Source organism: Pteronotus mesoamericanus, unplaced genomic scaffold (assembly GCF_021234165.1).
Source record: "Pteronotus mesoamericanus isolate MK-2021 breed Mesoamerican mustached bat unplaced genomic scaffold, CSHL_Meso_final contig_105, whole genome shotgun sequence".
Taxonomy (NCBI): domain Eukaryota; kingdom Metazoa; phylum Chordata; class Mammalia; order Chiroptera; family Mormoopidae; genus Pteronotus; species Pteronotus mesoamericanus.
The window spans coordinates 7,841,312-7,859,446 of NW_026555006.1; the positions used below are offsets into that span (position 1 = coordinate 7,841,312).

At 42.5% G+C, this 18,135-nt stretch overlaps 1 protein-coding gene across 4 annotated transcripts in view; it reads right to left on the bottom strand.

Annotated features, from left to right (window-relative positions):
• DAB1 (DAB adaptor protein 1) overlaps positions 1–18,135 on the bottom strand; it is a 566,428-nt gene that overhangs the window by 50,670 nt on the left and 497,623 nt on the right. For all 4 annotated transcript variants that reach the window (XM_054573791.1, XM_054573799.1, XM_054573809.1 and 1 more), the window contains exons 5-9: positions 11,228–11,359; positions 10,504–10,623; positions 10,048–10,086; positions 8,394–8,459; positions 1,346–1,405 (exon numbers count right to left, since the gene is read on the bottom strand). In XM_054573791.1, the coding sequence (XP_054429766.1) occupies positions 1,346–1,405; positions 8,394–8,459; positions 10,048–10,086; positions 10,504–10,623; positions 11,228–11,359 (417 nt within the window). The remainder of the gene's footprint in view (positions 1–1,345; positions 1,406–8,393; positions 8,460–10,047; positions 10,087–10,503; positions 10,624–11,227; positions 11,360–18,135) is intronic.

Below are 18,135 nucleotides of genomic sequence, written 5' to 3' on the forward strand. Positions count from 1 at the left end.
CGGAAAATCCAACAACTCAGGTGTGGAAGGGACATCAATTGCTCACTGGCCCCTACCCATTTCACATTCGAATCCCCTGCTCCCAGCCTTTCTGACCGGTGGTCTCCCAGGCACAGCTCCAGCGATGGGGAGCGCACACCCGTAGTTCAGCTTCCCTGGCCCTGCACATCTCTGACCTGAAGGAAAATCACCCTCACTTGGAGTGGGGCCTGACTTTCTTGTGGTGCCCCCACTGGTCTCAGCTCCATGAGCTGGCTGACACAGAGCGCTATAGTCCCCCTTCCATACATGACCCTATGGATGCCCATCTGTATATTTTCTTTTCCATGGTTTGTTTTCTCCAGGCCAAACATTTCCAAGTCCTTCAGCTACTCCTCACAAGGTGCAGTTTCCAACCTCCATTCAATCTAACCTTGCAGAACGCAGGTGTGTCTTTATGTCTTCCACCATGTGGGGTCCAGAACTGATAACAATGGTCCAGATAGAGTCATTTAGCCTCACAGCAGCTCGTTAGGGCCAGAGCTGGGATTCTTGAGGGTCTACATGAGTTCAAGCCCATACTCTTTCCACCCATGACTGAGATGATTAAAATCAATAGTGATCAAACACTCTAGGCTTTGTTCTTGTTGTTATTTGTTTGTTTTACATAAGCTGTGGCAAAAATCTCATGTGCCCCTGCTCAAGAGCCCTCACTGGCTCCCCAGTACTCCTTGAATTGTAGAGAGAGGTTGTCTTCAAAGTGCCAACTGGAAGTCTTAAATGTAGGTCTGGGCCTAGAGGGCCTTGGGGTAGCACCACAGAGCTTGAAACTTCCTTTCCCTCTCACATTTCCAGAAGTCCCACCAGCACATGGGGTATATTACTTCCTGGGTCCTCTGTAAGCCCACTGCACAGGGCCTTTTCCACAGTTTTCTACCCACTGGCTGGACCTTTACACACTCTAAACGTCCTGTTTAGCCCTTCTTCTATTGTCCTTCTGTCCCTCTGAAATTTCTCAACCACTTCCAACATGGATGCACAAGACACTGTCTCCTACTTGACCAGGTATAATAAAACCTTTGGCTGAAGCCTTTTGCCATGGAACACCTTGGGTGCGGTGTTTTGGACAATTCAGCTCACTCCCCCTGGTGGAGCCAGACTTTCATCCAGATTGGCACCCCTTCCTCAGCCCCACCATTCTGTCCTTTGTGTTTCCTTCCCTCTGACCACTGAGGGGTCCCAACTTGCAGCCCCCAGCAAAGCCATAAGGGTCATGACATATCCAGAAGAGGGGTTCCTTTCCTCAGGTTGTAGACATATGAATCCAGATCACGGGAACCCGGTAGTAGAAAGGAGATATACTTACACTTACAGGTTGACTTTTTGGCACATCATAAACACCTTCCTTCTTTTGGCTGGTGGGAACCTGTGGAAAAATCAAATTCAATACAGTCAAAACACTCTGGTGCTCCATCCTGAAAGAAGAAAGCAGCCAGACCTCAACTCCAGGCTGGGTATGTGTGTGTGAGAACAGCCCCCGAGGCCCCAGGGGCCAACCCAAAGGGGCCGTGAAAGCAGCAGGCCAGGCTTCTTCTCTTAGGGAAACTGGATGAGGAGGAGGGTATGTGTGAATCATGTAAAAGATGTCTGCAGGGGTCTTTGCCTCTGGGCTCTTCATGGAATCACAGAACAGGAAGCTGCAGAGACCCCAGCAATCATGTGGTAAAAAAAAAAAAAAAAAAAAAAAAAAAATCCCCATTTCACCAAAGACAAAATTGAGGCCCAGAGAGGTTCTCTGAGTTGCTCAAAGTGATTAACAGTTTTCAGTTTCAACTCTAAGACTGAGATCAACACTCTTTAAAATAGAGCAAGTATCAAGGTCCTAGTACAAAGTGCCACTTTTGTTGGGATCATATACAAGCCAAGTAGATAATCACCGAAGGTTTTTGTTCAAGGGAAGGACCCTGAAATGGTATGAAAATCATGAGACTAGAATCCAGAAAATCTTGATTTTTTAAAAAAACATGTATCGCTTTCTCATCCATCTGGTCCGATAGGGCCACATAGTGACTGGACCCCCCTGAGCCGGCCACTTAGCTCCTCTGAGCTACATCCTTATACAATGGGTGCTATTGGCTCAGATTATTGCGAGGATCAAATGAGAAAACAGACAATAAATAATCAAAAATAATTCGGCATCATAGTACTGTAAAATGTTAGAACGACAGCTTCTTTTTTAAATGCATTTTATAATACTAACAACAGTGCATTGTATACTTTTCTCATTTGTCAATCAAGGGCTCTGTACTGAAACGTTCCAGGTTGCAGGTAATCATAGTTGTTCTTCCCCAGCATCCAGCAGAACTTAATTCACACTCGCATTGGAGGATCAGCCAGCAGCTGTTTTATAATTGTTTGATAACATGTCTTTCATCAGACTGGGAGCCCCTTGAGAGCAGCCACAGTGCCTAACACCCAGCAGGCATTCAGTATGTGTCTGCTGGGTACATGTTCCAGAGAGGAAATGTGGGGAATGGTGAAGAAAAAAAATACCTTTGCGGCTTGGGCGGGGTAACCATATCACTCTAAGACAAGTAAGAATTTGGGCTTATTCTTTGAGTCCCTTTGTCATTTTCACTCTCATTTAACTTTAAAATCCTTACAATAACCCTAAGAAGTTGGCCCGCACTTTAAATAGTGGAAAGTGAGACTCAGAGATGTTTAGGAAACTTGCCGAAAGCTTCATAGCTAGGAAGTGAGCAGCTAGGTACCCAGCTCTTCCTGGCTACCAAACAAAACATTTATCACTCACAGTATGAGCTAACACTGACGAGGCCCTTTCTACGGGCCAGGCACTATTCAAAACATTTGTTTAGGTACATTCTCACGTAATCCTCCAGACAAGTCAATCGGGGAAGGATGACAACTGTCCCTGTGTTCTGGAGGAGCAAAATGAGCCCTGGGGAAGCCCCTGTAGTCAGTGAGCAGCGGGGCCCAGAGTCTGAGCCTGGGCAGATTGCCTTGTAACTGCTGTACTATACAGACAGCTGTATCTCACTCCTGTTCCCATGGTTCCTACAGCTGTTCTGGGAGCTTCTTTTTCTTTGACACCACATTCTACATTCCCACAAGCTCGTGCACATGTTTGCAGAAAATGGCCTACGTGTTAGCACGGCTGTGCAAAAGATGCATTTTAGAGCGGCTGTTGAAAATCTTCGTTTGCAGTAGCCAATGAAGAATGCAGTTTCTTTGCTCCTGGTAACTGGGCTCCATCTAAAAGGAATCCTCTGAGGCGGCATACAGAGTCCTTGTTAATGAGGGCCAATAAATTACCAGCCCTCACTTTATTTCTACTAGCTCACCCTTTCCTGAGCAACACGAACAGCATTTCTGTTCCCCGTAATTCACTGCTCGCTGTGGGCACTTAGCAAGCTGAACTGCTGCTGACTCTCAATTATCCCTGCAAACGGAGGAAAAGTGGTGGGATGGATAAACCCAAACTGTGCATAATTGAAAAAGCTTTTCTGCTCGGCTCTCCCATGGGTGAGATATTAATCTCCCTGTTTGTCCTTTAAGATTTATCTCAGCCAGGATATCTTCTTGGGAGACTTGCCTGACTTTCCAGGCCCAGTTCAAACCTTTCTCTGTACTCCTGTAACCTCTGATGCATCCTTCCATTAAAAAAATAAAAGTTGCCAAGTACCTATTAGGTGTCACGCACGGTGCTTTTCCAGGAAAAATGATGGGAAATAAGAAGAATATGGCCCCTAATTGAACAGAGCTCCTTGTCATGCTGGGGAAATGGAAAAGAAACCAGGTTGCTATGGTAGAGTGTAAAAGGTGCTTTGTCATCTATAGGACTCAAGAAACCACACTGCAGCTGCCTGGTCCTCCTCTGTGTTCTCGCTGCTGAGGAAGCTTGCTGAGGGCAAGGCAAATGTTTTCTTGTCTTTGTTCTCTCATCTATAAATACTGGTTAAAGAAGAAACATCTAAGCATCAAACATTTACCATGTGTGTGCTGAAGGCAGAACACTGACAGAGGGGCTAAAGTGACGAGGACCAGGAAGAGCCTTGGTCCCGGCTCTCCTGTCTGCGTGGCTGGTCCATGTAGTCCGTAGACCAGTTCAGGAGCATGGTGGTGTAGAGTGGTAACAGTTCTGGACCAAAAGGACGTGGGAGATCTGGTTCCTAATCCTGGCTCTGCTACAAGCTGAGTGACCCTAGAGGTCACTCTGTTCTCTGAACTCAGTTTCCTCATCTGGTTTTTATGAGCATCTAAGGGGTTGGCTATAAACTCCTTGAGGGCAGTGACTATGCTGTGGTCACTACTACATCCCCATGGACCAGGCGCTTGCTAGGGGCTCAATACATAATTACTTTTTAAATGAACAAGTTAATAGATGTTAAATGACTCTAAAAACCATATATTTAGTACTGTACATGCAGAAGACACTTCAGGTCAGCAACACATTAATAGCATGGAGGGGCAGTTTAAGGCTTGGGTGACAAACGACTACAGACTTATCATTTAAAAATAATACACTTGACACATATCATAGGTGTGTAAAAATGATTTTTGAATGAACAAAATTGGAGGACACCTGCCTAGAAAGCTGTGATCTCACTTATGCAGGAAGCCTGTTAAGAAACTCAAGAGCTCTGAGCTTAGAATCAGAGGCTCTGACCTTGGACCCAGCACTTAAATAGGTGGACTTGATTTTCTTACGTTTAAAATGATTGTCATCATAGCCATTTTTATCTCACCGAGACACTGGAAGGGTCAAAATTGAGTGAGGTATAAAAACCCTTTGTACTGTGAGGCTCCATGTTGTTTTAAAGGGATGGTTGCTAACCGCTTCTAAGGCATGCAAAAAAGAAAGAGAATTACTATTACTTATCCAGCTTGGAAAATGAGACTGGTGAACCTCAAAGACAGGTTATATTTACTCAGGAGCCTCTGTCTCCCTCAGGCTGGAGTTACAAATAGCCATGGCAGGAGAGGCTGCCGCTTTCTGTTGGGCTCTCTGACAAGATGAGGTGAGCAAGTCGTGTTCTACTTCAGTTAATACATCATCACAAAACATCCTGGGCAGCATCTGACACTGACCACTTCTGGAAGCAAAGGGAACTAAAGTTTACACAACCTGCTAGGTCCCAAGTGCTGTCCTTCCCGCTTTACATCTGCATATCACTTCTAGAAGCAGATAGTACCGTATCCCGAGGTTATAGGAAAAAATAGTTAAGGGATTAGGCCCTAGGTCCCTTTACTTCATTCCAGAAAATAGGAGATGGCATGAAATCTGAGTCCAGCCTGGACCGAGCGGAAGTGAGACACATTGCAATTGACCCAGAGAGAATAGATATAAAATACTTGGAGGCCCTTAGGAAAAAAATAATGAGGTTCCTAGTGGCTGCTTCTTAAAAGCCCAAGCATATTTTTAGGGCCAACAGTTTATCTCTTATTAAGCAAATTAAGGCCTAGCCTGGCAATTGGAGGAGAGGAAAATTACTAGAGGCCTTTCCGATAGAGGGCGATAAAATCCTCATTCCCTTAAATGCTACCTTCTTGTTAATGATGAACAGACAGGAAGATCTGGAGGTTGGGACTGTTAAAACACGTTTGATTTTTAGATAATGTCTTGAAACATATACAGAATCTGATTGTGAAGCTCATTCGGAGCATCAGGATATTTGGAGCTGAAAAGAGCCTTGGGATTAATCTATTTAATGTTTCTAGAGGTCAGAGAGACCTGATGTGAGCAGGGAGCTCTACCTCTTACAGCCCTGCGACCTTGTGAGCCCCACTTTCCTCATCTGCCATGTGGCAATAACTGGCTGTTGTAAGGGATAGTAGGATACTGTATATAAACCCTCATTCACAGAGCGGCCCGCAATCTGCACTCAATAAACGTCATCAAAACTGTGTGCGCACCCACGCGCACGTGTATACAGATGCACACACACCATTTCTGAGAGTCTTGTTGCCCTGTAAAGCAAGCCAACATGCCTCTCTAAATAATCACAGGCCTTTGATGAGGCAAATGGTTACAAAGGACAGAAACTGAAAGACCCCTCAGTTTCATTTACTCTCTTTACAGATGAGTAAACTGAGGCCCAGAGAAGGAAAGGAACTTGACAATGTGGAATAATGGCTGAGTTGGTGGGACTTGCACTAAGATCTTGAATCTGCATATGGTAGACTCAATGTGTGACTTAGATGAAGCCTCTTTGGTACTTTCTCCATGTGAGCTTGTTTCATTCCCATGCCGACATGTGAGTTAAGGAGAAATTATTCTCCAATTTTGTCATTGGGGAAACTGAGTCTCTGAGAAGGTAGGTACCTTGCCTAATACTGCTCAGCCAAAGGTGGTTGGTGACAGAGCCAAAACTAGAACCCAATTCTCCACTCACCTATCTCCCCCTCAAAACCTCCTCCCCTACATCCCTCCACAGGATACAATGTGAGTCCTGCCAACTACAGCTAAGTCTGAATTCAGAAACCTCTTATACTGAAGGGCCTATTATTTTAAATGGTTCTTTGTACATTGTATATATGTACCTCACCCAGATTTTTACCCATTTGTCTATTGATGGGAGAGCTGGGTGAATAAGTGAAGGGATTGAGAAGTACAGATTGGTAGTTACAAAACAGTCATAGGAACATAAAGTACAGAATAAGGAATATAATCAATAATATTGTAATAACTATGCATGGGGCCAGGTGCGTACAGGACATATCAGGGAACCACTTCCTAACATATACAATTGTCTAACCACTATGCTGTACACCTGAAACTAATACAAAATAATATTGAATGTAAACTGCAATTCAAAAATATTTTAAAAAGGAAAAAGTTAAAAAGAAAAGGTGTTCTCTCTTCAGAGGATTACTGGTTAATGGTTCCCCTGGCCTCGTATTCCAACACTGCAAGGTTGTATTTGAAAACCAGACACTGAAGACAAAGGGGCAACTTATATGTTTGAAGGTAGAAACTTGTCACTGATGATTTTAACCAAAACCTAGAAGCACACCCTCATACTTGAATCCAGTCCAGATACGTCTCATGGATAGAAATACAGGGGACGCTGGCTGTGGCACAGCTGGTAATTTGTATATAAATTTCGACTCCCTGAAAACTTAGTTGTCCCTGGGTATTCACTCAGGATCGGTTCCAGGACCCCCTTCCCCCCGCCCCCCATCAGGACGGATACCAAAATTGGCAGGTGCACAAGTTTCCCATATAAAAGGGTGCTGCTCAATGCATAACAGTAGGCCCTTTCCATCTGCAGGTTCCAACCAAAGTAAGAAAACAGTAAAGGTATTTATTGAAAGAAATCCGTGTGTAAGTGGACCCATGTATTTCCAACCCATATTGTTCAATGGTCAACTGAGCTTAGATGACTATTCCATGGGGCTGGTTTAAACTGAGCTGTTGATGGAGCTAACGTTATACTTCGTTCATTTAGAATTCTGTACATGTGATGGAAACTGAAAATCTGTTTTATTTTTATTACAAGTAATGTGGGCCCAAGGCACAATAACAGACCACCCAACTAAGTAAATTAAGAAAATTAAAATCACTTATGAAATATATTAAAATTTTTCCTACTTCTATAATGTTCATATTCAAATTACGACGAAAATTCTAATTAGTGAAAAATGTGAGGCTGTCACATTTGTTGTATGTGTTGCTGGGCTGCAATTACTCAGACTCTTTGGTGGGAAAGCGTGGGGGACAAAACTGAGCCTTCAACATGTGCCTGGGTTTGAGCTCGGCTCTAAATAGCTGTGCAGCCTGAGAACGCTACTCAACTTCTCTGAGTCTCAGTTTCCCCTGTAAAAGAGGGATTCAGGTGCTTACTTGTGAGAATTAAATGAGTTAAAAGTGTGTTCATTGTTTTTCACATAAGCAGACATTTAAGGACATTGATTTACCTTCCCTTCAGAAGGGGTAAAACCTTTAGCTTTACTGTCTTTTATTCAGTTAATTTTCCCAATGTTGCTTTTAAGTAGCATTTTCGAACTTGTACTTCATTTTCAGTAGTGCTGTTAGCTTAAACTCAATGAGCACATTCTTTTGAGAAACAAAGGGCCCTGCTACATTATGGACAATCACCCTCTACTGGATTACTTTAGTAAAATGGAATATTTGGTTTTTTGGGTCAAGTGAAAATAGTTAAGATCCATTCAAAGTTACAACACTGTACACAACTGGCCATTAACCATTTCAATGGTCAGGCGTGAAAACCACTCGTAAATTACAGGGAAAATGAAAGCCAGCTCATGCAAAGGTATTTCAGCAAGCGTGGAATGACCAAGTGGAGCACGTGGGAGAGAGCTGTTGGTCCTTCAGACCTGTCAGAGCATGTACTGGTGGTACGCAATGCTGAGAGAGAGAAGCAACTTTATACCTGATAAATGTTTTCTTCTGTTTCGGGATCACGGATTGGCTCGTGTCCAGCCTCAAACACAATGTACTATTACGGAGCGGCCAGACAGGAAAGGTCAGAGGAAAAAGAAAGAGGAAAAAAAGCATTTGGAATTCAAGGTACAAATCACAGTCAGCATTAAAGAAATAGGCACAAGTGAAAATATCTTAAAGCAACAACTGAATTATTGAAATACCAGTGGGCCTTGCACATTCCTATCTTTTCTAAGGACAACGGCAACCATCTGATGGTCAGCCCTCAATGATGATTGCATGGAGCACAGCAGATCTTTCTGGAGTTATGATTTCCTTATTCGATGGCATTTATCTCAGTAATGTCTGCGTGTGCTGGCACTGCTCAGTGGGAATGACGTCCCGACTTTGTAAACTTTGGGTCACAGTGTCACTTTCCTTTGCCCTTTAAGGCTTAGGTTCCTAGGCCAACTTTGAAGTGCTCAGAAGCCCCAAACCCCCTCATCCCATAAATATCACCTTAATTTACCGTCTTAGTTTTAAATATTGGATATCCAATTTTCCATGTGCTTGTTTCCAACTCTAAAGGACTGGGCCATTTCAAAACAGCCAATATTCTTCATTCTCTGTGAGCCCGGGAGCCAGGGCTGAGCTCATATTATAAACAAACCCTTGCCCTCAGGCATTCGTTGTAAAGCAAGGGCAGTCAAGTCATTAAGCGCATCTTTGACTTCAGTTTGCCTTGTATGCTAGATATTTCTTCCACGGCAACTGATCTACATTATCTAACCTTTTTAAAACCACATTATTTTACTTTTGTCATAGGAGTTTTCTGTGTGAAAATATGCATTCACATACACACTTCTGCGACACACGCAGATCTATAACCCACATGTGTGCCAGTTAGACATGTTTCAGGTTTCCTTTGATGTCTAACAAGTCCATATTTGGGGCTTCTTTCTCCCCTTGGGAATAAGCATGGGGGGGTGAGGGGTTGAGGTCTTCTCTTCCCTTTTTCCTGCATCTTTGAACAGAGCACATATTTCAGCCCGGGGGAAGCCATCTCTCTACACACACCTGGGCTGCAGCCTTGGTGAGTGCAGAGAACGCTACGGGCCGGGATGTCCCTAGGATCTCCTGTTCCCTCCTCACAGCAGTAGCACCTGTGGCATGAGCCAGCTCATCAGAGGGGCAGCCTGGCCGAGCGGGGCTCTGAGAGACTTCTCCTCACAGCCTTTCTAAAGCCTACAAAGCATCCTTTGGGTCTGTGTTCAAATGTCGTCAAAATGTCAGTCCCCATCTCCAATTCTTAACTCAGAGAAATCACCTTATTATTCAATCTCTCTGATGAACTCGGAAAAGTCAAGAGACTCTTGAACACATTCAGCCCTGGGATTAGACTTTTATAGATTGTGGAGGGGTGGAGGCGGGGGCTAGAAGGGAGAAGTACATCTCCAAACCCCAGGTCACTGATGTTGGGTAAACTTCTGCTAGTTTTTATGGAAATTCACTCTTGGAGGGACTGGCAGTCTTCACTCTCAGAAATCACCTTGGTCCCTCTCCAGGATCTGCAGGCAGGGGGTGCTTCAGGTCTTGGACAAAATGTCTATATCACAGGCCTAGGCGTTCCTGCCCCTAAAGCCCCAACTGGTTTCAGAAATTACCTGGTATACAGGATCTTCCACATCCTCTTCCAGAATTGTCTACAGCAGAGTGAGGGTAAGGAGGGTGCAAAGCAGAGGATATAAAGGAGAGATGTGAGACTGTATTACAGGACAGTAAAGAAACCAGCTCTGGGTAGGAGAGGCTGGTGGGTCATTAAGGTAGAAAATACACAGAAGAATGCCAAAACCCTCATAGCCACCCCCACCCCATTGTAATGACAGCAAAAGCAACTGTGTTTCTTTCATTGTCCCCTGAAATCTTCCTCTGGATTCAAGATTTCAGAGAACAAGGGATCATTTCTAATGCCTTGCTTTTGTGTCTGTAATTTACACGGGAACCTTTCATCTTTATTTCTATTTGGCAGCAGAAGGAGAAGCCCTGACTCTCCGTTTTCACATCTGTTTATTTTAAAAGCCCCAATCTTCTCTGGTACCAGGATAAGTTCACAGATATACCTGATACACAGCTTGTTCACACTGCTTATCCTTTTGTGCCTTTTTTTCCAATTCTTCTCTTTGCTTCAGTTCATATATAAGTTGAAAGAGATCTCTCAAGTCCAGAATAACAGGTTCAGCCTGGAGTAAAACGTGGTAAAAACACGTTAATATAAGGCAGTGGGACTGCGCTGCAGAGACCAATTTTTGTTTTTGCTGGCTACGACTCACAGTTCTTCCTTATTCTATTAAACTGAAAGCATTCCATCTTTAATTAATTCTACCTTGTTTATATTGGTTTAGCAAATTGTACTAGGCTAAAGTTCATTTCTTCAACTAATTATATTTGCAAATTCATAATAATCATAAGCATAAAAGGCAATGCTTTTATTTATTAGTAATTTCGGATACAATAAAATTGGAGTAGGCCTTCTGCAAAATAGCTATTTGTTTTCTCTTATTTTCTTTTTAAATGAGGCTATGAACACAAGGAAACTTATTTGTATACTGTGGCTCCATTCAGCATAATCAGAAAGGAAAATAATTAGTCATTACGAAATACCCATTAGGGAAAAACCACAACGAAACAGGATGGGCATGAGCGTGTTCCCTTGCTTCAAGGCTGTGTATCTTTTCTACCAGCATCGCTTAGTCACACACCCGTGTGACTTTCAGAGCCCAGCAGCTGACTGTACAGTCTCCTGAAGTTATAAGAAAAGGTGCCCTCCTTCGATGGGGTACTCACCGCCTGGGCTGTTTTTATGGCCACAAATCTGTGATTCCCTTCCTTCCCACAGACATATCCAAAGGCCCGGTGATCTGTGATGTCCTTTGCAATGTAGGAAATTTCGTGAACAGCATGATGATGCTGAAGAGCCTATGGGAGACAAAAGGAAGAGCATATTTCAGGGGACTTTCCCTTCGAGCTGTTAATCAATGAGAGATGTGTTTCAGCTACGTGTGAACAGGCCCAAGGGGCTTTGGAAAAGCTGTTGGGTCCAGATGGGAGGAAAAAGAGCTGTGTCTGCCCTTGAGAAATGGAGGCTCCCTTCCGAGGTCTTAGTGCGGTGACAGAGAGATAAACAGGACTGCTCATATGCTGAATGAGCGTCTGTGGCGGCGGCTTCTGCTACATCTTTCTTCAGGACACAGCCCAGTCTAAGTTCTGGCTTGATATTTAATACATTCATGTACCCAGGACCGGTGCTGGCTGCGGAGGAAGATGTACACTGTACATCCCACAGCGGGTGCCGTTCACACTCACAGAAGCAAGTCTTGCATGGTTATAACAATTTTCTGACAGATGGTGATAGATGGTCTTGAGGAACCAACCCCTTTCTCCATGTTGTCCAAAGTCACCATTTGGGCTAGAAGTGGGGTCCCCCACATCTCTGACACTGTTCATGAGCTGGTCCCTCTGTGTGCAATGGCCTGTTCTTTTATCCACTTGCCCGAAACTTACTCCTCTTACAAAGGTCATTGGAAACAGCACCACGTCCGTGAAACCTCCCCTGAACAAGGCCTGACTTCCCTGCCCCTGAGGAAATAATCCCTCCCTTCTGTGTTCCCATGGGACTCCAGTCTCTAGCAACAGTGAAACAGGACACCGCACACACCGCTCCCCGGGGTCCTGCTTTCCCAGATCTTCCTGCTCTGATGTACTGGCTTGCTTCCTTGTCTGTCTTCCTCATCTCTGTCATCCTAGCACCTTGCTCTGTGCCTGGCCCATTGCTGTTGAATAAGGAAAATGGGGATAGCTGATCAGTAATTTGAAAATCTTTTGAAACTGACCTCCCTGCCTTTATTATCTAAGCTCTAACAAATAATGTTCCTGTTGGTGATAGTGGTTTTTACAACCATTTTCCTATACTAAATCTATTTAAAGAAACCCTCATTGAATAGTACTCTGTAAAGGGTTATTTACGCATCTTGGCCTTATATGATCTGCTTAAAATCCTTATAACTTCTAGGACCTTTTCATTATACTGGCTATTAAGAAGCTTCAATTTTAGCTACTATGTGAACATAAGGCACTCACTGTATCTCTCTGGACCTCAGTTCATTCCTCTCTGAAATGAGATGTTTATATCAGATCAGTGACTCCTAATCCGAAGCCCTGGGTCTACTCAGGTCATTAAAGGTAATAAAAATAACCCCGAGCAATTTTCAACATTTTAAAAAGCTAACCAGAAATTTATAATTATTCCTAATAAGACTACACATTTCATTGTGCACGCAAATGAACATGCCAAGTTTATTTGGAATTGTTATCAGTTTACTGCTGTACTCCTTAGCTAATCTTTGAGCAGGTTCTCTTTGGAAATTCATTATGGGTTTAAATAATTCAAATAGGAAAGTGAATTATTATAAATGCATTTTTTATGGACAAAAATCTTACTCCTTACTGAGTCCATGGAGGGAGGGAGACATGTGACACAATGGAAACTAAGTTATGAAAACATGGGGAACCACTGGAGTAGAGGTTCTCTAAGGTCTTGTTCCATCTCTCTGGATCCTTTAGCCACTAGAGTCTCACGTCACATAGCTGGCATCTAAGGCCAGTGGACAACGGCTTCTCATGACCGTCATCACCTTAGGTCTGGACTACTACTGATCCTGCCCTTCCAAAACATCCATTCCCCAGCTCTTGCCATCTTTCCAGGCTTCTGACTTTATGAATCGTCTCTGCAGATTTTGCTGCCACACCGTAACCTTCCAGAGTCTGATCACTCTCTAATCCCTGTACTCCCCTTGGGACTCTCCCCTCAGCTTCGTGCCTTGCCCAGGTTGCCCACTACCCACTGGACATCCCTCTTGGAGGGTGTTACCAGTGCCCAGTCACCCTGGCTGCTCAAATGGACATAAGACAACTAACTTTATAATTCAAGTGGATTTCAACACAAGTCGGGTTGGTGAAGAAGGAAGTGTTCGTTAGTAATCAGGATCCATTTATTCTTGTTTTATTAAGAGTACATATTTAGCTAGCAGAGGAAAACTGCTCAAAGAGCAGTGGCTTTTTCATGGTGTTAATGATGCAAAATTGATGAGACTCATATTCACACTACGTGGGGGTATTGATTTATAGGCTTTTGTGAGCTTGAATGGTAGACAGCAGGGGAAGTGGAAGACAAAGACTTTCTCCTCTCCCTTTCCTGAAAGTATTTCTCTCTCTGCATAATGTGAAGAATGTTATCCACGTCTCCTATTAAATCAAAGTTTGACGACAGTACCTTATTGATTGCCAAGTGGAATATTGCTCTAAAATTAAACTGCGATTAGAAGTCTTCCTGGTGGAATTAGATTTGGAGATGACTGTGCAATGGTAAAATATCACCTATGATGCAAAACGGCAGATGGAGATGTAATTTATCTGAGAGTCCTCATTAAGTGTTTTAAAATCAAAACATTTTTAATGCCTGATGGTACCTAATATTGCCTTGCAAAGTATAGCTGTGTGTGCACACAGTGCTTAAAGGTATTTGTAACATTATCTTTTCCCATAGTTAATTTTGTGACATGTTAAAAAGGACTGCTCGGAAAGCGGCTCATTCATTTGGAAACTTAGAGTCAGTGAGGGGATATGTCTCCACTTCCTACAACCTTAACTGTGCAGATAGAATATAGATACTTGGACATACAAATATATTAGAATCCTGCTAATCCCGCAGTCACATTATCACATTCATCTTGGCAATTCAGAGGATCTTGCAAATACTTGTTCAGTGAGCCTCAAAATTGCTTTAGGTCTTCAAGTAGATTTTATCAGCACAAGCAAAGACAGTTGGAACCTCAAACATCATCGAGTTCAACTCCGATTTTATTCATAAAAGGACTGACAGTCAGAGAGAGCTCTGGCAGGACCAGTACTAAATCCAGGTCCCGTTCTCTCTACTCAGGATAACAAAGCTTTGAACAAAGAAAACCAGATTATGTAGAATCAAGGTCTCCTTTCCTTAGACTCCTGGCTCCCTAGTCCAGCAACAGAACCATGACCTCGGGCAAGCTGGGATGAAGAAGGGGACTGCTGCGTAGGGAAGCAGAGCTGAGGCTGTTCTGGCTTCCAGCAGGCATCTGAGGTCAAAGAGGGTCGTAACTTAGGTTTGGGAAAAGGCAAGCTATAAGGACCTCAAAGAAAAAGGACAAGTCAGCAGGGTCTGGAAGTTTCCTCTCAGGAGCTAGGCCATTTGTGGTATCTGTTGAGCAGCGTAGCCTGGAGAGGTGAGGTGAGGGTGATAACAACTGCTTCATCCCAGAGCGCTTGTGTGGGGAGAGCACAGCCCTCATGGACTGTTCTGGGGGTGACAGAGAATCCCGGGCTGGAGTGGAAGGGAGAGGGTGGAGGAAAGGCAGGCTCTGGTTCACCTTCTTCCACACTTCTTTGGGAAAACAATTTTTGTCTTGGAAAAACTTACTATATTTCTAGATATTAAAAATTTAGATAGTCTAGGTATTAAAAGACTCCCAAAAATCAAAGCAGGTATCTGGCTTTAAAGACAGAGGCTTCAAGAATGCCCTATGGCCCTGGCTGATATGGCTCAGTGGATTGAGCCTGTGAACTGAAGGGTCTTCATTTCGATTCCCAGACTAGGGCACATCCCTGGGTTGTGGGCCTAGTCTCCAGTTGGGGGAGCATGAGAGGCAATGACATATTGATGTTTCCCTCCCTCTCTCTCCCTTCCTCCCCCTCTTTAAAAATAAATAAATAACCCCCCCTTTAAAAAAAAAAAAGAACACCCTATGTCTCTGCCACATCTTCATTTATTCCTTCCATTCTGAACTCTGTTCATTGTGGTCAAATTTTTACTGAACAATTCTGAGGACAATTCAGAGATCAAACTCCTCAATCCAGCTGGACCATTGTTCCATGGCTGAACTTACGTAACCTAGGCTACAGATAATCTGAAGAATTTATCACTCACACTTTGGGGTCTGTACCTGGCCACCTTTGTGCCATGGGTCACATTGTTTTCTCTGCTGATCTAGCTCTTCACCCTGACTCACATTTCATTGACTCCACATAACATTAGTGCATCTCTGTTTTGAGTCCTGGCTCCAACATTCTGCTCATCATCCAAGGGACCTTCCCTGACTGTCCCATATCCCTTAGTTATAATATCTGTCCCTAGATCGCATTGCATTATATTTGTTCTTCTATCTAGGATGCTTCACAATTCTCAGTTTTGTTTCACATTTACCCATCCCTCTAGTTACTCACACCGTATGCATTTATGAAGCACCCATTATGTTCCAGGTCTCACACGAAGTGCTACTTTTATCCAGATGATTAAAACAGAGCCCCTTCCTTAAGGACCTTGCAATTGCATAACACAGGGAAGCACTGTAACAAGATGAGCTTTGTGTTAAAGGTGTGCACAGGTTGTTACATAGAACGAGGAAGGGCATCAGCAGAGTGTTGACAAAGGAGCTGACCTTGAACTGAGCCTCAATGAATAAAGGGGGGAGTACCAGAAAATCAAAGGGGAAGAGCAGTCTAGGCAGAAAGAACTTGTTTTTTCCTCCACTTTAAGGATGTTAGCTGCTTAAGAAAAAGATCAATGTCTGGTTCTCCACAATTTTATTCTAGCTCCTAATCCTTTTCCCTTTGAACAGTAAGTGTTAAATAATGTTTGATAAATTAAAGAAAGAATGAAGGAAGAATCAAGCCATCTGAAGACATACATTGCACAAAGTAGTAGCTCAATAAATGTTCAATGAATGATTGAATCAGGTTAATTCACGACATTTCACACGGGACTCATTTTGTGAACAGAGGGTTTCTTATCTGATCATCATTAAATCTTTTTTTTTTTTCATTAGCATTTCCATGAGCCATTTACCAATGTTTAAATGAAGTATCAAATTGTTTGGAAGGTTACCATCTGACAGAATAAATTACAGAGAAGACTTAATTTGTACTATGGTTCAATACAGCCAATTAAATAAAATATGGATTAGGAAGTCATCTGCTCAGACTTTACCATTAGCTTTTTTTAAAGTATAAATTCTACTCCATTTAGTCTTCATATTATTATTGTGTGTGCATGTATGAGAGTGTGTGCTTTTCTGAGGCGAAACTATACACAGAAAAAATACCCCCCAGGATTCAAGTGAGTTAACAAACAAAATAAAACAAAACAAAAAAGCAGATACAGAGATAGACACAGAATAAAAATAGAGACATAGAAAAATACACTACTTCACATTACAGGCAATTACAGTAGTTAAAACCTCACAAGACAAAGGAAGGCCCAGGCTCATTATAAAGGCCTTTCTCTCTTCTAACATATTTTTGGATGCGTTTGCCGCATCACTGAGCCAACGAGACTGGGAAGCAACCTCTGTACCAGCCCCCAGGCACCCCATCATCAAATGCTAAATGGAGCAGGTCAGACTGAATTCGTCCCTGAGTTCCCATCCTGATATCTTCCAGAAGATTTTGCTTAGGACAAGACTACACTTCCAAATACCCTAATCTCTAGGTGAGGAGGCACTGTGATAACAGTGGAAAGAATACAGACTCTGGAACCAAAGAGAACACACTTCAAATATAAGCTCTATCACTTTTTACATGTGTAGCTTTGGGCATATCACTCTAACTTTCTGAGCCTTATTTTCTCTCCTTGTATAATACAAAGAATGATATAGAACCCAAAGGTTGTTGGAAATTCTAAATTGACTCATATAAAACATACCAGATATAAAAGAGATGCCATATTTTTTCTGCTACAATGAGAAAAAAAAAGATTAATACCCAGTGTTGACAAGAGTATAGGAAGCAGATATTTTTGGGGCTCCCAGTTTTCTGTGTACAAAGGGGATAATACAAGTACCTCTCTGTGGTCCTGGTAGCAGGACTGATGACTTAGTGTATGTGAATGGCTTGAAACTGTGCAAAGCATCTAGTAAGAGCTTTGTAAGTGTTGTCCTTTATGGTTATTTTTGTTACTTGCGGGAGTGTGATTTAGTGGAACTTTTCTGGAGGGCAGGCTGCCTCTATGTTTCAAAGCCTTGAAGACATGCATAAACTTTGACCCTATGAATCTTCTTGTAGAAATTCAATGATCTGTGAATAATGTAAGATGTAGGCAAAGACTTGGATGCAAGATATTCCCTGAAGTGCTATTAGAATAGTGAAAAATTAGAAATGCTGAACGTTAACTGACTGGTTGAAGAAATTGCATTTCTCTATAAGATGAAATAATATGCAGTAACTGAAAGTCATCTTGGGAACATACGTATTTTTTGTAATGGAAATATAATCACAACATCCTGTTGAATAAATAAAAACCATATCACCTAATAATATGTTTAATGTGATCCTGTTTTTGAAAAAAAGTATGCATTCCCTTATATGAGTATGAAAAGTCTAGAAATGTATCCAGCGAAATCTTAACAAAGGTTCTCTCTTAAGTGGGGGAATTGCTACTTATTTTTAAAATCTGACTTTTTACTAATTTATCCTAATTTCTAAAAAAACATACTGATTTATACTAATTATACAAAACACTAATAAGTATTAAAATAGTAACACATATTAAAATAAAGAAAACATAAAATGCTTTGTGTCTCATATTTGAAGTAAGCAAATTTAGTGCATGTACCACCACTGATTTTTATAACCAGCCTTGAGCCCATTCAGCCTCCTTCATTCTC